This window comes from Diceros bicornis, chromosome 22 (assembly GCF_020826845.1).
Source record: "Diceros bicornis minor isolate mBicDic1 chromosome 22, mDicBic1.mat.cur, whole genome shotgun sequence".
Lineage (NCBI taxonomy): Eukaryota > Metazoa > Chordata > Mammalia > Perissodactyla > Rhinocerotidae > Diceros > Diceros bicornis.
The window spans coordinates 43256890-43278380 of record NC_080761.1 but is presented as its reverse complement, the minus strand read 5'-3'; the positions used below and the strand labels follow the sequence as shown (position 1 = coordinate 43278380).

The 21491-nt window shown below is 38.0% G+C and overlaps 1 protein-coding gene and 1 pseudogene across 1 annotated transcript; both read left to right on the top strand.

Annotated features, from left to right (window-relative positions):
• Positions 1-7314: 7314 nt before the first annotated feature.
• Positions 7315-7866, top strand: LOC131420110 (interferon alpha-4-like). The gene has a single exon (XM_058565890.1). It carries the CDS (start codon positions 7315-7317, stop codon positions 7864-7866), a length of 552 nt encoding a protein of 183 aa, XP_058421873.1.
• A 12217-nt stretch (positions 7867-20083) lies between these two features.
• On the top strand, positions 20084-20766 carry LOC131420104 (interferon omega-2-like; annotated as a pseudogene).
• Positions 20767-21491: the final 725 nt, after the last annotated feature.

The window sequence follows — 21491 nt, the reverse complement described above, 5'->3', positions numbered from 1 at the left end:
CTTCCTCTTGGCTGTGAAGAGGTACTTCAAGGAACCAGTCTTTATTTTAAAGAGAAGGAACACAGTGAATGTAAGTAGGAGGTTGTCAGAGTGGAAATCAAGAGCCAGTTGTCTTCATCATTAATCTTGTTTCAAAAAAAGATAGCAGAAATCTAGTTGACCTTGGATTTGGCAATGACTTTTTAGATGCACCAAAGACACGATCCATGAAAGTAAAAAGTGATAAGTTGGACTTCATTAAAATTAAAAACTTCTGCTGCTCTGTGAAAGACACTGTCGTGACAATGAGAGGACAAGCCACAGACTAGGAGAAAATATTTGCAAAAGACAGATCTCATACAGGACTGTTATCCAAGATATACAGAAAACTCTTAAAACTCAACAATAACAAAACAAAAACCCAATTAAACATGAGCAAAAGATTCAAACAGATACTTCACCAAAGATGATATACAGATGGCAATAAGCATATGAAAAGTTGCTCATCATACATCATTAAGGAAATGCAAATTAAAACAACAATGAGATTCCACCACACATCTATTAGAGTGGCTAAAATCCAGAACACTGATGACACTAAATGCTGGTGAGGATGTGGAGCAACAGGAACTCTCATTCATTGTTGGTGGGAATGCAAAGTGGTACAGCCAATTTGGGAGACAGTGTGGCAGTTTCTGACAAAACTCAGCATACTCTTACCACACAATCTAGCAGTTGTGCTCATTGAGATTTACCCAAATGAGTTGAAAACTTATGACCACACAAAACCTTGAACAGGGATGGTTATAGCAGCTTTATTCATAATTGCCAAAACTTGGAAACAACCAAGATGTCCTTCATAGGTGAATGAATAAATAAACTGTGCTACATCCAGACAACCAAATATCATTCTGTACTACAAAGAAATGAGCTATCCACAGACATAAAGGAACCTTAAATGAATACTACCAAGTGAAAGATGCTAATCTGAAAGGCTACATACTGTATGATTCCATCTAGGAAAGGGCAAAAGTATGAAGTCAATAAAGTATCAGTGGTGGCTAAAGTTTGGGGAGGGAGATGAATAGGTGGAGCACAGGGGATTTTTAGGGCAAGAAAACTATTCTGTATGATACTACAATGGTGCATACATGTCATTATGCATTTGTCAAATCCCATGGAAATTACGACACAACAAGTGAACCCTAATGTAAACTATGGCTTAAGTTGATTTTTTTTAAATAAATAAGGAAAGAGCCTTGGAAAACGGGTTCAGTGTAAAAATGGCCTTGCTGAAGTTTCTGTGTGAAAAGAAAGCATAAGGGGAAAGGGGGGAAAGAGCAGAACATGCCAGGTTCTGTGCTCGCTCCCTCAGAAACAGGTCCGTCCCCTGCCAGGCGGCAGCCAAGCTCCCTCGTCAGCAGTCAGGGCCACTGAAAGGGAGATTTCTTACTCACTATTAAAGTGGCACAAAGTTGATCCCTTAGGACCAAGGAGACCAAAGGGTTGAGCAGCCTGACCAACTGAGACCAAATCCCCCAAGTCTGAGTGTCTGACACAGGGCATCAGGAAAGGCCCTCTGCCGGCCCCCCGGCGGCCCTCTGTGAATCACCAGAAATCAAACTGAAATGGAGCCCACTGACCCACGGAAATAGAGGGAGATACCAGGAAACAAATGATGACTTGTCACTGTTTGTGAAGAGTCCCCAAGAATCACAGGATATGGGTAGGTAATTGTCACTACAGTCAAGATCCACCTAAAAAAATGAATTTAAGCTACATTGAATCTGTACATCACTTTGGGTAGTATGAACATTTTAACAATATTAACTCCAATCCAGGAACACAGGGTGTCATTCCATTTATTTGTCTGTTCTTTAATTTCTTTCAGCAATGTTTGATAGTTTTCAGTGTACAAGTCTTTCACCTCTTTTGTTAAGTTTATCCCTAAGTATTTATTTTCTTTTGATGCTATTATAAATGGGATTATTTTCTTAATTTCATTTTTTGATTGCTAATTGTTAGTTACAGAAACACAACAGATTTTGTGTGTATTTTGTCTCCTGCAACTTTGCTTAAGTCATTTATTAGGACTAACAATTTGTGTGTGTGTGTAAACTTAGGGTTTTCTATATATAAGATTGTGTCATATGGGAATGGAGATAAATTTACTTCTTTTCCAATTTGGATGGCTTTTATTTCTTCTTCTTTTCCAATTTGGATGGCTTTTATTTCTTTTTCTTGCCTAATTGCTCTGGCTAGGACTTCAAGTACCATGTTGAATACAAGTGGTGAGAGTGGCATCCTCAGCTTGTTCCCAGTCTTAGAGGAAAATATTTCAGTTTGTCACCATTGAGTATAACGTTAACTGTGGGTTTTTCATATATGGTCTTTATCATATTGAGGTAATTTCCCTCTATTCCTAGTTCATTGAGTGTTTTTGTCATAAAAGAGTGTTGAAACTTGTCAAATGCTTTTTCTGCATCAATTGAGATGATTACATGGTTTTCTCCTTCCATTTTGTCAATGTGGTGTAGTTCATTGATTGATTTTTCTATGCTAAAACATTTTTGCAGGGGCCAGCCCTGTGGGGTAGCGGTTAAGTTCACATGCTCCCCTTCAGTAGCCTGGGGCTCTCCAGTTCAGATCCTGGGCACAGACCTACACACTGCTCATCAAGCCATGCTGAGACAGTGTCCCACATAGAGAAACTAGAAGGATGTACAACTATGACATGCAACTATCTACTGGGGCTTTGAGGATAAAAAAGGAAAAAAGGAGGAAGATTGGCAACAGATGTTAGCTCAGGACCAATCTTCCTCAAAGGAAAAGAAAAAAGGAATGATCATCAATAAAAAAAAAATCTTTGCATTGCAGGAATAAATCCTGTTTAGTCATGGTGTATAATTCTTTTAATCTGTTGCTGAATTTGGTTTGCTAATATTTTGCTGAGGATTTTTGCATAAATATTCATCAGGCATATTCATCTGTAGTTTTCTTTTTTTGTAGTAGTTTTATCTGCTTTTGATATCAGTGTAATGCTTGCCTCATAAAATGAGTTTGAAAGTGTTCTCTCCTCTTCACTTTTTTGGAAGAGTTTGAGACTGATTGGTGTTAATTTGTTAAATGTTTGGTAGAATTCTCCAGTGAAACCACCTAGTACTGGGCTTTTCTTCGTTGCGAGGTTTTTAATTATTGATTCAATTTCCTTGCTCTGTATGAATCTGTTCAGATTTTTATTTCTTCATGATTCAGTGTTGGTAGGTTATATATTTCAATTTATTGGTGTATAATTGTTCATAGGCCTCTCTTTTGCTCCTTTGTATTTCTGTAGTATCAGTTGTAATGTCTTCTCTTCCATTTTTGGTGTTTGTCATTTGAGTCTTCTCTCTTATTTTTAGTTAGTATAATTAAAGGCTTCTCAATTTTGTTGATCTTTTCAAAACACCAACTCTTAGTTTCATTGATTTTTTCTATTGATTTTCTATTCTCTATTTCCTTTATTTCTCCTCTAGTATTTATTATTTCCTTCCATCTGCTAACTGTGAGTGTAGTTTGTTCTTTTTCTATTCCCTTTATGTGTAAAGTTAGGTTGTTGATTTCAGATATTTCTTCTTTTTTTAATATAAGCTTTTACAGTTGTAACTTTCCCTCTTAGCACTACTTTCACTGCATCACATAAGTTTTGATATGTTGTGTTTCCACTTTCATTTGTCTGAAGATATTTTCTAATTTCCCTTGTGCTCCCTCTTATATTTTTATTATATTTAGACATACATTTATTTTCTTTTTGTTCCCATACATTGGGATGCAAAATCAGAAGACTTTTACTTTCTAGGAAAAGTGACATGAGAAAGAAAGATATCTGGTCTGTAAACAATATATACAAACAATTTATAGTTCATTTGTTTGATCATATTCACATCCCTCTATTGAGGTTAACCTGAAGATGAAAATAAAAGGAATCCAGGGGTAAAATATGGCATAAAAAGAGAATATAAAAAAATTCCCAATACAATCTCAAGTGAACAAAGAAAAAATTCTCATTTTCCAGTGTTTGATAGACTGAGAATAATGGTTTGGGCAAAATTGCCTTGTATTCTCAGGGTTTGATGATTATATTGAACCCAAAATCCAATAAAAATGTGTTGACTGGATAAACTACTAAAACATATTAAATTTTGCAACATACCTTTTTTAGAAAGAAGACTCATCTACTATGCAAATCTCTATGCTCATTTTAGAACTTAGATCATTTACTTATTCAATGATATAAAAGCTTAATTGAATCATGAAAAATAATGTATAATAAAATTTCTTTGGTTATTTAAAAAAAATTTTATCCATTCTAGAATCTCTATCCTCATATAGACACCTGAATTTCTAACAGTGTCATCTAAAGATTATCAAATGATTTGAAGCCTAGGTTTCTGGGTGATGGAAAAATTATGTCACATCTATTTACAGTTTAAACACGTTCTGGGGATTTGGTCCATACTAGACAAGGGCGGGAAAGCTGGATTGATAATTTGGGGGACATAGGCGACTGCCCACCTCAAAAGTAATGTGTTAAATTGTCTGGTTTCTGTGAGCTGTGTGAATCAGGGAGAGTGTGAGTTTAGATATGTGGCTCTGTGTATGACACCAGGCTAGTTGTTTTCTATTATGAGAAAGCCAAGGGCAAATTAGAGATGAGGTCATACTTGTGAGTTTAATATTGTGGTAGGCAAAAGCTGAAATTGTGCTATCTTGCCCTTTGAATTCCCAGAGTCCCTTGAAGAACCTAGAATCTAGTTTTAGCAATGATCTCAGTAGGCTATATTGACACTCAGTAAGAGCAGAGTAGAAATATTAGCCATTTTCTCTTATAATCCTAGCATATGCGGCCATAATGTAGCAAAATAGCTTGGTCATTCATGAACACCTTCCAGTAGGAAGAGAAAATCTGAGAAATTGCTTTAGAAAAAATTATTTATTGAGTGATTACACTGGGCCTGGTGCTGAAGATAACACAGTGAATAAGACAGAGTCTAGTTACTAACGAGCTGATTTGTCAATGATGGTCTCATACATACTGTCTTAGTCTAGTTCAGACTCCTATACAACAAAATACCACAGACTGGGTAGCTTAGAAAAGCAGAAATTTATTGCTTACAGTTCTGGAGGCCGGAAGTCCAAGATCATTGCTGCAGCATGTTCGGGTGATGGCCCACTTCTGGGTTGCAGACTTCTCATTGTGTCCTCACAAGCTGAAAGGAGCCAGGGATCTCTCTGTAGCCTTTTTTCGTAAGGGCAGTGTTATGAGAGGTTCGGGGATTCGATTGGAGATGTAAAAGACACTTTCCACTCCAAACAAATGGACTGAAGATATATTTTATTATATAGAGGATAGTAAAGGCGATAGTCTGCAAACAGATCCGAATAGGTCAAATATTAAGAGGGAAAAAACATCAGCCCGACTGGAAAGGGAAAACATCCACATCGGCTGAAGAGAAATGACACAAATCAACCGGAAAGAGAAACACCAGGTTGACCGAAAAGAGAACACATCAAATCAATTACTTCATATCAAATCAATTACTTCACATCAAATCAGTTACTCACAACATCCACGCCCCACTGCCGGGAGAGCCCTGTCAATCGACGCGGCTGGGCAAGGATCACACGTCCTGGGCAAGGTGTCCCTTCCACAGGTAGAACTCTCACCAGGTCTTAGCTTCCAGCAATTTATATAAGCAGTTACAGAGTTTACAGAGCAAGCATCTAGTGTTCCCATGCACAAAACAGTTATCAGTGGCGTACGTGCACTGAGCCCCTTGGCTAACGTCCCAGCCCAGTAGTTGTGTACGTGCATTGTTTTCTTTGGTTATCGTCTTAGCCCGGCACAGATGGCCAGTCCATCCTGTGCTACGACACTCCAAGAGCCTTGAACTGTTACAACTTGCGACTCCCTCTGTGGGAGAAAGGCCAGTTCCCGGGAAAAGGCCAGTTCCCACCACACAGAAGGCAGCTTTGTATCTCTTTGTGTGCTGGTGGCTATAGGTCAATGGAGCGGCCAAACATGGCTGTACTCATGTCAAGACAGGCAGTAATGCCACTCATTCCATTCAGGGCTGGGCCTTTATGAGCTAAGCACCTCCCAAAGGCCCCACCTCCTAATACCATCTCATCAGGCATTAGGATTTCAAGATATAAATTCGAGGGGACACAAACTATAGCACCTCCAAAGCTCAACCCTGTCCAACAAAATCTTATTCCTTAGTATTCATTTTTCTCATTGGATTTTCTTGTGTATCATATAAGAAACCTTGACATTGAGCTCATGGGAGATATACAAAATGTATGCAAGATCAGCATTAGAAAACCTATGGTGAATAGATGGCTCACTAGAGAATTTTCCTTCCATCATTTGCTTGATCTCAAAATCATATTGTGAGAGGTGGCCTTCACTTACTTCTGAACTGACATGGGCTTTCTGTGGATGTTGCTAATATTTAAAACTCAGCACTTCTTTGTATGAGGTGGACTTTGAGAAATAGTTCATATTTTATCAGTTAATTCTACTAAAGTTACACGACCATCAATAACTTTGTCAGTTGCAGAAAAGAAAAAATATTGTCAGAGTATCTAGCAGCTAATGAAGTTAAAATTATTTTTTGATATGAAGCAAAAGTTAAGTACCTAAAAACACATGTTAAGTAAATAATTTGAATTTTCAATTGTTTTTAGCTGTTCAGAAAGATTTCTAAGTATATCATAATATTGATATTATGGTTATGAATTTATATAAATGTTAATTAGAATATGTAATTTGATACATTGCTATTTATATGAGTACATATATTACATTAAAGTCTCTCTGCAAACTTAGTTATAAAGTTACATTAAATGTCAACAGCTTTTAAATTTAAGTTTTAGCTTCAAATTTTAGGTCATCTTTAATCTTGCATTGAATAAAATGGGTAAAGTTTGTACTTTCATTTTCTATTTATAAAGTAGAGATATAGAGAGAGCACATAAACAGATAAACCGTATATCTGTGTCACTAAGTTTTCTTGGGGGGTTCAGTTAGCAGAACATCTAAAAAGACTCTGGAGGCAGGAAGGAATAATCAAAAAAAAATATATGGTTGAGAAACACTGTTCTAAACCCATGTAGAAAGTGCATAAAGGAAAGCAAAAACAGACGTAGAAAGTAAGGGAAACATTCAGAAAATGGAAACTCACATGTGCCCTATTTAAGACACATGCACAAAGGAAGGTCTACAGAGAACCCAGAGACAAGGGTCACAGATCACCCCCCTCAGCCAGGCCAGCAGCATCTGCAAGATCCCCAATGGCCCTACCCTTTTCCTTCCTGACGGCCCTGGTGGTGCTCAGCTGCCACTCCATCTGCTCTCTGGGCTGTGACCTGCCTCACACCCACAGCCTGGGCAACACAAGGGTCTTGAGGCTCCTGGAACAAATGAGGAGAATCTCTGCCTTCTCCTGCCTGAAGGACAGAAATGACTTTGGATTCCCCCAGGAGGCGTTTGATGGAAATCAGCTCCAGAAGGCTCAAGCTGTCTCTGTGGTCCATGAGATGATCCAGCAGATCTTCCACCTCTTCAGCACAGAGGGCTCGTCTGCTGCCTGGGATGAGACCCTTCTAGACGAATTCTACACTGGACTTGATCAGCAGCTGACTGACCTGGAAGCCTGTCTGACCCAGGAGGTGGGGGTGGAAGAGACTCCCCTGATAAATGAGGACTCCACGTTGGCTGTGAGGAGATACTTCCAGAGAATCACTCTGTATCTGCAAGAGAAGAAATACAGCCCTTGTGCCTGGGAGATTGTCAGAGCAGAAATCACCAGATCCTTCTCTTCATCAACAAACTTGCAAGATTAAGGAGTGAGGAATGACACGTGGTTCAACATGGAAATGATTCTCACTGACTAATAATATCACACTTCCACGTGTTCTGCCATGTCAACGATTCTCAGTTCTGCTGTAATCATGACCTGAATTCGTTCAAGTTTGTAAAATGTTTTGAAGAGTACTAATGAATATTGTGTTTAACCCCATGGACACTAGTCTCATACAGATGACCATGATGATCTATTTAAATAATAATTTATTTAATTATTTATAATATTTAAATTATTTTTGTTCATATAATATTATGTGTACCTTTACATTGTGGTTTAATATAACAAAATATATTCTTTATATTTAGTCAATTTATTATTTTCTTTGTTCATTAAATTTTTATTATAGAAACTATCTTGTATTTACTTATTCCTTAAAAAAGAAATACCACACTTGAGTGTGCAACCTGATTAAAGAATGGATGGCACATTTCATTTACTCATCATTGTTATGTCCAAGTTAGAAGTAAAAATGGACTTCCTCTAAGCCAGGTTGTATGTTGCCCTCAGGATGCTGAGGTGGACATAATAAATACAGTTCCTGCTTTCTCGTATGTTTGATTTTTGTAGGGAAAGTAACCTAAAACCAATAATCAGTTGATTGATAATTAAATATTTATTATTTTTAAAATTAATACTAATTAATAGTAGAAATTGATATCAGTTAGATTTAATGCTAGAATGAGAAGAAGGGAAAAAATGGAATTCTCTCAGCAGAAGCTGAATTGAGTCATGTCAGGATATAAGAACAAAAGCAGTAGATATTCTCTTTATTTGCCTGGTAGGCATCTAAGTGCAAGTGTCCAGTGGATAGTTCCATTTGCAATTTACAAGCAATTCCATGAACTGTAAAGTGTGGGGAGGGAAGTGGTCACATGGCAAGGAGTATAGAATGAGAAAAGGACTTAAAATTGATTTCTAGGACCTTCAACGTTAAAAGTGAGGGAAGAGCCTCAAAGGAAACAGGCAGAATAGCCATGTGCTAACAGGATGAGAGAGAAAGGTGAGAAGACCATGTTTAAAGACTGAAACTGCTTAGAAGATTCAACGTACCCATGAAAATGTAGATGGAAACTGCCCACCACACTTGGGAAACAGATGGCATTGATCTCAGGCAGAGTTGATTAGGTAGAATTAATCACCAGAAATCATGTTGGCGTGCGAGGATGGGTGAATACCAAAAGTTGATGACAATATATAGAAAATAGGTTTAAAAAATTTGCCTTCTGAAGTGGAGGCGAGAAATAAGATCTGACCTAGAATAGAGTGTGGATTATTTTTTCTCTGCATGATTTTCCCTTTTGGAAATATATTTGCCTCTGGATAGATTTCATGGATTTGTTATATTGGCAAAGCATATTAATATGTCTGTTTTATTTACTTTAAATCATGACATATTTAATTACTTACAATGATAATTTATCATTATTTTGATTAGTACCATGTTGAATGTCACTAAGCTGCTCTATTGATTGAAACCATCCAGCAAATGGGGAAACAGAACTGACCTTTGTGAGAGCTGGTTTGGTAGAATTAACGAGCAGAAACCACACTGGAGGAGTGGAAGGGTGACAAGAGAAGAGAAGAACTCCCATTGTCATTTTTTCACCTGGGGATTCACTTTATTTCTTTCATCCTATTCAGACCGACATTTGTTTTCCTTTTGTCTCAGTGCATCCAAATGCAAGGACAGCTTTTTAAGAAAGTTGAGTGGAGAAAGAAAAAATGATGTATTGAAAATGATGGAAAATAGTGGTAGAGGCCCATTATGTTTCCATTTTTACTTCCCTATTTTGGTACTAACCTCAAGATGAAATAGAAAGTATCTCAGAAGCAGCTAGACAACCCTTGCCCAGAACAATGCTAAATTAAAACGAATATACAAAATTATAAAGACTCTGAAACTAGTAAACCATTGGTGACCTCTGGGAGAGTTGATTTGGTAGAATTAATCCCCAGAAACTATACTGGAGTAGGAGGATGGGTGAGTAAGAGAAGTTAATGATCATATATAGAAAATAGCTTTGATAAGTTTGCCTTCTGAAGTGGAGGACAGGACATATTCAGTTGCTTATTTTCCTTGGTAACCATTCTCTGCTTCTTTCTGGGAAGTGCATGATACTCGTCCATCTTGGTCATAAATAAGCCTCTTCAGCACTCACATCGCAACCATTGGTTGCAAAGACAGAGAAGAGAAGACATTCTTCACTGGACTCTATCAGTAGACAACAGGAAGTGTAGTCTGGGCTGGAGGTGAGAGACGGAGCTGTCCTTGGGAGTGAGAAGAGCAGGCTGGCCTGAAGAAGTCTCCTGGGGAATCAGTGAGGTCCTGAAGGAGGAAAGTCAGAGCCCATATGACTGGAATCTGTCAGGTACTTTTTGTTTATTCTTAATGATTTTGAAATAAAGACATTTTAACTGGAAAAAAAACCGAGAGAATTTATTATTAAAAGATCCTTGTTATAATAGATGTTAGTAGCTTACTTTATATGAAAGAACAAACAGCTGAAGGCCCAAATTTAAGGAAGTCTTAAAGAAGAATGCTGTTGTAAATACGTGGTTACATCTAAACAATCATTGACTGCATAAACACCGATAATAATTTTTAGGAAATAATTTTTCTAATTTTTAGGAAATAAAACAGTGTAGAACTAGAATACTGTGATCATAATTAAAGTATTGTTGGATTTTTCCATAAGTGAGTAAAGATATTGATTTTTCTTTGGTCTTTTTGAAAAGCCTATTGAAGACTATGTATTGTTAAATAACTAGGCAAAAAAAAGAGATGTAAAGCACATAAAAGAGGGGAAAGTTTAATAAATCAGAAAATATAATATGAACATGTAATATGATAGAAGTAAATCTAAATACATCAGCAATCACTATAAGTGGCCTAAATTTTACAGCTGGAGAAATAGATTTTGGGGATACCTCAGAAACAATTTTCAGTACTTCCACTACTGATTATAATGTAATTACATAGACTGGTTTTAACTCTCATCTTAACAACAAAAAGAAGAAAATACATGGAAAAATACTTTTCAGACAAAGGATAACATAGGACATGACAGTAATCCCTGAAAAACGGAAACAAGTGAGGTGAGCTCTGTACTTGTTCCAGTTTACCTCCTGTAGAGAAATCACAGGTTGTGCAAGGAATGGGTATCCCAATCAGGCGTGTTGAGTTGTTATGCTTAAACTAAAGAAAACTTGAGATAAAACTTCAGTTAATGGATTAACAAAGTTATTTTACTATATTTCCTTGAAGAAATCACTCATAAAATCTTAGACTTTTTTTTCGATTGGTGGAAATATCTACTCCCTTCTAACTAATGAATAGAGATTTTGTCTGTTTTTCTTTAGAATTTAAAGTCAACTTAACAGCCTCATACCATACCTCTTTGTCCTACAATACAATAGACAACAATCCTTTGGCATTTGAAGTGGAACTCAAGATCCTTTGTCATCTCACTCTCCTTGTAACCTAGGGCCCTCCAGGACCAGTTCAACTGACTGCATCTCTTATCAACAGAGTGACTAAGAATTGCCTTCTGGAAAATATGCAGTCATGTAACCAGGGCATGGGCAAAAGAAGAAATCTTGACCTGAAATGACCGCAGAACCAAAGATACTCTTTCCCATGGAACCCAAGGACTTGAAAGCAGGACTCTTATAAGAAGCAAGGTGTCCCTCATTCAGGAAGATCTGGTGTTAAAATTCCTTCCCCACTTCATCTTAAATGTTTAGAACCCTGTCATAAATGCCAGCCTGTTCTCCCTAATCTCTTAAATTTCACCCCAAATCCTGAATCAGGGAGACAGATCTGAGGGCACACATCCCCTGTTCTCCCGGAAGGTCAATCTTGGAGAATAAAGCTGATCTCTTTTCCCATAGGCTGATGCTGTAACTAATTGTCTTGTTTATGTGCATCAGGCAAGTGAACCCCAATTTTGTGTGGTAACAAATTGGTGACCATGAAGTGACAAGGTCCTGTGACTGCCTGCCCAAGGCTCTGGAACCCCTAGTGGGCGGTAGGGTCTTTTCACCAACCCTAAGTGGTTACCTAGACAATTTTGTCTAGAGGCTTGACTGATTGGATTCCTGTTTCTGTGCTGCAGAGCTCCAGGCCACAAGGCACTTTTTTTCTCCATTGGGAGAAGAAACAGCTTCCGGATCAAGATGTCTCTCAGCTCTGGGTGAGTAACTTTAAGAAAGCGACTGTCCCTTACCTCACCTCTCTGGTTTGATTTCTTGGAAATATAGGTTTGTTTGTATTCTGAGGAATTTTAGCAGGCTGAGACCTGAACCTGAGGACTGAACCACACAAGGTAATGAGAGGCAGGATAAAAGTTGCTTCTAGATCTAGGGAAGTCTTGGCTCTGGTTCATAGTTGCTTCTGGCAGTCTGGTTTTGGGTAGCTCCTGGCACTGGTTCTGAGCTACTTCTGGAAAACTAGCTAGTATTCTGGTCTGTGTTATGTGTAGAATTGTATTGTGTGTTAATTTTGTCTGAATTGAGTTGGCTCTTTTGGGGACTGAGTTTCTCAGTAACCATAACAAACTCTAGAAATTACCTTGTTTTGTGGCCACCTTGGGAAAAGCCCCCTAAAATGGGGATAACATAATCAGCTGTCAAGATAACCCAGGATAATTTAAAATTACAGTGGCTACTTTGGGGTTCTTTTGAGCTTTTGAACCGAGAAAGAAAGAAATCTTTAGAGTCAAGAGTCAAGAGTTCCACCTTTTGACCTAAAGGTTCCAGAAGCTATAAATGTTTACAAAGAACTGCAGAATCTTACCAAATTTGTTTTGTGTCCTGCAAGCTTGGCTTGATAATAGTCAGGTTTGGGGGGGGGCGTCCCAAAACTGTGGTTGGACGACAATGCGGTTGCACTCCATTTTGGTCAGAGATAGTCAGGCAGAAATGTGGGATGCACTCCTTTTTGTGGCTAAGGGTCCTACAAAACTGCCATCAGCCTCAGGGGAATTACATTGGCCATTAGAAGGAAGCCTCGGCTAGGCCTTCATTGTGAGGGTCTTGGTTTCAGGGACACCCAAAATTTTTGTGATCTGGTTCTAGCTGCAGCATAAATATACTTTTGACCAGCAGTGCCTAAATTCTGAAACAATGGGAAATGCTAATTTGATCCCCACCTGTAGCCCCTTAGGCTGCATTCTCCCCGAATTGGGTGACTTTCAGCTATGCGTATGTAGTGTGAGCTACTGAGTACTGATTGGTTTATTGATCCTTCTCCTCCCAGAGATGGTCACTATTTTTCCTTGTCTCTGTCTCTGTGTCATTTGTCATAAAAAGGAAAAAACTATAGGACAAGACACAGGCATCTCCATAGCCTGTTGTCTGGGTGGGCCTGCAGTAAACTTTGCTATATGGCCCACTTATGGAGTATGCATATAAAGTGGAAACTAGCTAAGGGGCATCTTGGAAACCAAAAATGGCCACAAAATTTGTGGGCACAGGTTGAGCAGTTAAGAGCCATTAGAGCACTCGCAACCTCAAGATGACTCTTGTGATAGGATAAGTTGGTCACGGAATGGGGAAGATGATGACAGGTCCCCCACCAACCTTAAGAAAATGTCTGTGCAGTATGGTACTCTGTAAAGCACACACAAATCCCCAACCCCACGGCACCTCTCTCCTAGGTATTAGTCTGGCTCCAAGAAACCCAAAGCATAGTTAAAGCTGTTAATGTGCATATAAGATGAGGTTTTTTTTTCTTTTGTCTTGTTCTGTGTCTTAAGAAGTGGCTTTGTGACCTCTTTGGCCTCCACCATCTGGAGGATGCAAGTACCAGTGTGCATCTTGGCAGCCAGTCAAATAGACTGAGGTTCTGAGATGTACTGTCTCTGTTGGGCTGTATCAGCTCTCAGGGAAGTTTGCCATGAGGGGTCCCAGTCCATCAGGGGCCTTTGTCTTCTCAACTTTCATTGCTTGTTGGAGCACTACTGCTTGTGCAGTGCAAGCCTTTGCTTTCTTGGATTATTTTGGGGAGTGAACTTTCTGGATCTTGTAAGGGCTGCTTCTTTTGCATTCTCTTTTGGGGACAACTCCTGCATCCACAGTTAAGCCATAAATGTTTATTGGTTTGAGCTGCTATTAAGATCCTACTTGCCAGGGCTGCCTGGTGGCATAGTGGTTAAGTCTGCTTGCTCTATTTCAGTGACCCAAGTTTTGCAGTTTCCAATCCTGGGCACAGAAATACATAGCACTTATCATGCCATTCTTTGGAGGCATCCCACATACAAAATGGAGGAAGATTGGCAATATTCCTCAAGCAAAAAGAGGAAGACTGGCAACAGATGTTAGCTCAGGGCCAATTTTCCTCGCCAAAAATCAAAACAAAATCAAACAAGATCCTACTCACCAATGGTCAGAGCATGGGTCCTTAAATTGGAAAAACTTTTAAATTGAAAAAATGTAGCTGAAAGTATGGGTCAACTTCTTTCCAGTTCTTTGGGGAAGTGGGAACAATCACCTTTGTCTTGCAAATCCCTGCAGAGCCAGAGGCATGGCTCTAGAAGGCAGTTCAAAGTTCACTTGTCCTTTTACAATCCCAAAGCCTCCCCTGTTCCTCTCAAAATTCTCATAGATATTGGCACATTAGAAACTGACAAGAAAAATATGCCCCAGAAACTCCATCTTGGAGAAAACTTGAATAGTTTCCCTGTGCCTTTGTGATGTAGTTGGACAGGTAGATCAACCTATAATGTCATTTGAGTTACAACCCAATTTCTGAGAAATCAAGAGCAACTGTCCTTAAAAAAAAATCCTTGCAAGACTGGAAATGCAACTCTAGAGGCAATTCAGATTCCACCCATTTCCCTTATCTCTAAGAGCTTGCAAACCCTCCGGGGACTATCTAGCCCATCACTGAATCTTAGGACTGAAGAAAAAAAGAGGAAAAAGGAAAGAAAAACGGCCAGAGCATTTTGAGAATCTTCTCCACAAATATTAGTAAAAAGGCTTAAAACAAAATTAGGATTCACAACCATGGAGCCTTGTATTCATGGTAGTAATTTTAAAACAATAGCTGTGGAGTCTCTGTGTATGTGTGTGTATATATGGAGATGTATGAATGTGTGTGTATGATATCTTACTTCTAGACTGTATAATTTCTAAAGAGCTCTATTCAATTGGCTTAAAGTAAGTGATTATATAAATTATTTCTAAGTGTAACAGCAACTAACCCAAATGTCTTTCAAGTTAACATGATATAAATTAATCTTTGATAAATTAAAACTTATTTAACATTGTTGGTTTGATTAAAATAGGCATGTCCTCAGAGTTACCAGCATTGGATATGATGCAGACATGCAGCCTGGGTTTACTAGTCAAATAAGCTCATGTTATCCCTGTTACAAATTTGTCAGCAAAATAATAGCTTAGAATGATAATAGATTTTGTCTGATGTGTCAAAGTCTTTATAGGCAATCTAAATAATTATTGGAAATGGGTAAACTAAATAAATGTAAAAAATATAAAAGTTTTCAACAATGATTATGTGTAACAACGTATGCACTTAAAACAACTTAAGATGATGACTAACTGCTTTAGTGTCACATAAAGCTTTGTGAGTAATCTAAAAATGATTGCTACAAACAAATGGTCTGGATGTGAGATACTAATTTATAGATAAACTTTCAGCAATAATTATAGTTTATGACTTGAGTACTTAAAATAGCTTCCAAAATCTCTTTGGTAACTTGAAACTTTCAAGTTTTTCTAGGTTAAATTAAATGATAAAAATTCATCAACTATCTAGATCATTTCCAAATAAGATAAAATATTAGATGTTAATTATTAAATATATGTTTACTTACTTTGGCTTCTTATTACAGAGAAACTAAAATATGTTTGGGTCTATTAGTAAACATGTCTTGTGTCTTATTAAAAGATTGTACAATGAAGTAACATGTTTCTAGAAATTATGGAAAGTGTTTATAAACTTGCCAAGCCACAGAATGCTAATGTAAAAGACAGTTTATGATTGCTTACTTCTTAGTTTTCAATAAGAAAAATATCTTTGTATTCAAGAAAAGTAAGATATATGTTTTCAGTACAGAAGGTATAAAGAATGGAAACACTTTTGTTTGTTTTGTTAAGAAAGATACATTTGTCCTAAAGTACTAGGAGGGAAGAAAGAAGACATGGGACAAATTCTGAAAGTAGAAAAAAGAAAGTTATAGAAGGTTTGCAGAGGAGGAACCCCGAGGAAAGAGTTGTGCATGGTCAAGTTGGTTAAGACTGAAATGAATTTAATTAAGTAAATAAGATTAAATATCAAAAGTAAGCTGGTGCAAAATTAGAATTTGGCTTTCTCTCTTAAAAAGATAATTTTCTTTACCTTTTAGTCTGCTCTTGATAAACAGATTATGAAAAGGTTTTTTTTCTTTGAGTAGACTACTAGAAATGTAGGGATTTTATGTTTTATCAAAATAAATTTCCTGTGTTCTCTTTATCAGGTCTTTAATCACAGGTACTCAGGTTTTTCTTACAGCTACTTAATTTTCTGTATTGGCCTGAAAATCTTTAATTGTCACGATGGTAAACTAGATAACTAAGCATTGTTTCATAGGGACCTATGATACTATGTGGGTAAAAGTTATTGATATAAGTGTTTTAAAAAATTATATAACATTCCTAAAATTCTGATCTGTCCTGGTTTTCAGCCATAATTCTAGTTATTATCTTGAAGTGTTGTATGTCACAGAAATAGCCAAGTTTCTTTGTCAATTGCCCTTTTGAATCTATTATCATTTGCAGATGGTTGCTCTTTTTCTCTGATGCTTTTGTGAATATGATTCATCTTCAGAGAGATTCCTGGAAAGGACTCTGACACTTACTCTAGAATACAAGTTTCTGATAAACTTTCAGATCATAAAACTAAACTGGGTAAGAAATTACAGAACTCTAATGGAGAAACTGATGACTTCATGAAACTGCTAACAGAAGATTAAGATCAAGAATCAATTACATAGGACTGAATGAACTGATGAGGATGATTATAATTTTTATGAGTTTTCATTTGAGATATTGCTGATTTTTTGATGTTTTGTTTTTTTCCAGATTTAAGGAAACCTTTTTCTCTTTTTCTTAAGCTAACTATGACTTCTAGCAATTTGGTAAATTATACCTTTGTAAACAGAACTGAACACTTTATCTTTTTTATCCCCACCTGATCCCTCCAAAATTTGGAAACTCTTGGTGAGTGAGTATTGTTTTCATGGCAATACAGTTACTTGCATAAGTTCAATAAGAATCTGTTCTCCTTATAACAGGACACAATTGGAAACATTGGTTTTATTACCAAAGCTTTGACTGGAATGTCAAATTTGAGAGAAACATGCAGACTTAGATAAGACAGTTTTTGAGGAACAAAAGTAGACTTTATAGAATAAAGCCCCCTGGAAATATTGGCCTAGTACCTTGCTTACAGAATTCTCAGCAACCTTACCAGCTGAGTAAAGAATGTCACTTCCCTGGTACATATAAGGAACATCAAGATATTTTGGGGAACCTTAAGAGAAAAGAGAAATCCACCCAAATCTATAGGTATTGCACCAGGGTCTGACAACAAGCTATTGGTCTGGCTTTCCTGGCCTGAAGAGGTCTTTAAAGTTTAATCTGAGATAACTTGTAGAAAGTTCTAGCAAAGCAGAGTTGAAAAAGCCTATATAATCAATTGCTATTCTTGCTGTATTTATGTAAATGATTGGGCCAAGTTTATTGAAATTAATGTTGCAAAACAATGAATCTTAATTTGGCTATATTTGGTAAAAATGAGGGTGATTTTAGAGAGAAAAATTATGTTTCAATAAAAATTATAGTACACTTAGATTCTAGTTCTGTTAATTGTCTCTGAGGTTTTGTTTTCTATCCATAAACTGGACCAGATCCTGAATTCTTCCAGTCTCCTGAAATATCTGGTCACAGATATCCAAACTAATGTTTTCAATTTATCCATCATTTTCATTTGGAATCATTGAGAACTGAAACTTCCCTTTTTCCTGAAGCCCTGCAAACTGAAGCTGGACGATTTGATATAAACATAAGAGAGACTCATGTCTGTTGCTGTGTAAGCCACTCAGAAAGATACCTGAACACCTGGTGACATAATCAGAGACATTTCAAACTGCAAAAGGTGCTTCAAAACTGCAAAAAAAAACCTCTGACATCTAGAAATTCTTGGACTGGCTGCCCCCTGGGCTCAGAGACTGGTCTATAATTTGGTCCAACCATTAACCTTGTTTTTCTTTTTGTATCTCTAGTAATGTTTTTTATGAAATACCTGGTTATTTGCTTACACAATAGAGGCCTAACTTTGGGAGCCCACCTGCATCACAGCCCTACTAAGAGACTGATTTAATGAGATGGAAAAATATACGCCCCTTATAGCAAGAAGAAGCTAGAGATGTCATCACCTTATATCCTTCAAGATTAAGGAGTGAACAACAAAAAGGGGGGATTTGTAACCACAGGACCTCCAGGACCAGGTCAACTGACCCCATCTCTCACCCAATCAACAGAGTAATTAAGAATCACCTTTCAGAAAATATGCAAAGTCACATAGCCAGAGCATGTGCAAAAGGAGATATCTTGACCTGAAACGACCATAGAACCAAAGATCTTCCTTTCCATTGAACCCAAGGACTGGGACACGACCAGAACTTGAGAGTTGGACTCTTATCAGAAGCAAGTGGTCCCTCATTCAGGAAGATCCAGTGTTAGCATTCCTTCCCCACATCATCATAAATGTTTAGGACCCTATCACAGAAGTTTAGAACCTCATGATAAATGTTTAGAACCCTGTCATAAATGTTTAAAGCCATACCATAAATGTTTGAAGCCCACCAATCAAAACTTGTCCCATCAGCATTTCTGCATGCCAGCCTGTTCTCCCTAACCTCTTAAATTTTCCCCAAAATCATGAATCGAGCTGACAGATCTGAGGGCACATGCCCCCTGTTGTCCCTGCAATTTGATCTCACAGAACGAGGCTGATCTCTTTTCCCAAAGGATGGTGCTGTAATCAATTGGCTTGTTTATGCACATCGGGCAAGTGAATCCAATTTTGTGTGGTAACATCCTCACTCAATGATTTCATGCCACGGCCTCTCCTTGCTTCATAAATCCCATATCCATTTCTATCTTTCACTGCCTCTAATGGGCTCTTCCAGACAAGTCATTATATCAACTCTCCCTAAGGTCTTCCTTGGGTCTTCAGTACATTTGGAAGAGTTCATCCCTCCAGATTTATATTTCTCTCCAGTTCTATAACTAAGTGTAATCCAAATAGGGAAATTAAGAAGGTTGAGTTAATATTTTAAAGAACTTAGCATAGTGGCTAGTCCATAATAAGCATGCAATAAAATTCAGTTATTTTTTAATATCACAATTATTATTATCCAGATTAAGATCAGAATCTTTTGGAATATCCTAATTCCTTTTCTCTTAATTCTACATTTCTCAAAGCAATCTCTTCATTGCCTGAGTGGATTTATCAGTTAGGTAGTGTGCTCAGGCAAGGCCTGCTATCCACTATCCTGCCAGAGAGGGTTAGTGTTCTAGCAACTGGGGTTCTTGTTGCCAGTCTCTGTGAGCTGGTTGGTGTGACTTTTTACTTCTTTCCTCAGAGCTGATCACATGTGGATTAAATGAAAGAAAATCAGATGACTGGTCTTGCAAAGCTGAAGGCAGGCCATTGACCCAGGAGGGACTCTTCTTTGAGTGTCTGGCAAAAGAAGCCATCGTCCTGCCTCAGTGTTATTCAATATTGGCCTTCATTCTTCCCCTTCTACTTTACTTATCTCTGTAAAGTAATGAGGGTATAAATGGAGCCTAAGATGAGGGCTAAAAATGTGTTCCTAGACATAGAAAAACAATATTTATATATAAAAAAGAAAGTGTGTGTATGAGGGTTTACATACCTATATACACTTCAGTCTTTAGAACAAAGACCTTTGTCATTTGATTGATAAGTATCCATTCGGATTGGCACATCTGAAGTTTACTGGGAAAATTAAACTTCTATTACAAAATTAATAGTTTGGATTGATGACATCTTTGTAGACCATAAGGACAATACATAAATGAAAACAATAAAGGAAGTAAAAGTATAGAGAAATGTTTAGAAAATGAAAATTTTGGTGTTCCCTATTTAATGGCCATGCTTAGAAAGAATGTCATCAGGGAACCTCAGGTCCAAGGTCCACAGATGCCCAGCTCAGCCAGGCCAGCAGCACCCTCGTTTTCCCCATGGCCCTCCTGCTCTCTCTACTGACGGCGCTGGTGGTGTTCAGCTATGGCCCTGGTGGATCTCTGGGCTGTGAACTGCCTTGGAACCATATCCTGGTTAGCAAGAAGAACTTTGTGCTTCTGGGCCAAATGAGGAGAATCTCCTCCATCTTCTGTCTGAAGCACAGAAAAGACTTTGGATTCTCCCAGGAGATGGTGGATGGCAGCCAGTTCCAGAAGGCCCAGGCCATCTCTGTCCTCCACGAGATGCTCCAGCAGATCTTCACCCTCTTCCACATAGAGCGCTCCTCTGCTGCCTGGAACACGACCCTCCTGGACAACCTCTGCTCTGGACTCCATCAGCAGCTGGAAGACCTGGACACCTGTTTGGTGTAGGAGACGGGAGAGGAAGAATCTGCACTGGGAACTGAGGGTCCCACACTGGTGGTAAAGAGGTACTTCTGGGGACTCCATCTCTCCCTGAAAGAGAAGAAATACAGTGACTGTGCCTGGGAGATTGTCAGAGTGGAAATCATGAGATCCTTCTCTTCATCAACAAACTTGCAAGAAAGGTTAAGAATGAAGGATGGAGACCTGGGGTCACCTTGAAATGATTCTCCTTGACTAATGTGCCATGTTACCCTTGCACATGTCTTTGGCATTTCAAAGGCTGTTATTTCTGCTTTAGTCATAGAATTTATTGAATTTAATTTAGTAAGTATTTTGTCAGTTGTATTAAGCAAGAATATGTTAAAAATATTCAGGTCCTGGGGTATCACTCCATATGAGATCACTGCCCTGCTTTATACATTTATTGTTTGCACTTATTTATATATTCTTGGATCTTATCATATTTATATATTTGACTTTAGATTGCACTAAAATTTAGAAAACATGTTCATCTTTCCATTTTACTAAATTTGCATTTTGTTTTATTATTTAAATTCTTATCAAAGAAAACTTCTTGAGTTTTTTTTAATTCTGAAAATGTAAATCCTTATTTTTTCTATGTAAAGCTATCTCAGGTAGGTCCTAGGGAACAGTTTTAGCACTTGTCAGAAAATGTCTGTCAAAAGCTGGAATTCCATGGAATTGAGAGGAGTCCTGGAAAACATGAAAACTGTCAATCCTTATGTCAGAGGTGATTTGTGTTCAGCCAGCAAACAGCAGCGGAGGTAAATATCTGAGCGAAGGAATCACCTCCTAGAGTGAAGCGGGAAAGACAGCAGTATTTGTTGGCTGATCCTGGCACCTGTCCTCTTCCTCCCGCCCTCTCCCGGCCCTGCTTTTCCGAATCCCCTCACTCCCTTATCCAGCCTCTTCACGCCCTCCACCTACTGCCCATCCACAAGG

Coding starts and splice junctions, on each gene's coding strand:
- LOC131420110 (XM_058565890.1), top strand. CDS start 7,315: ATGGCCCTACCCTTTTCCTTCCTGACGGCCCTGGTGGTGCTCAGCTGC.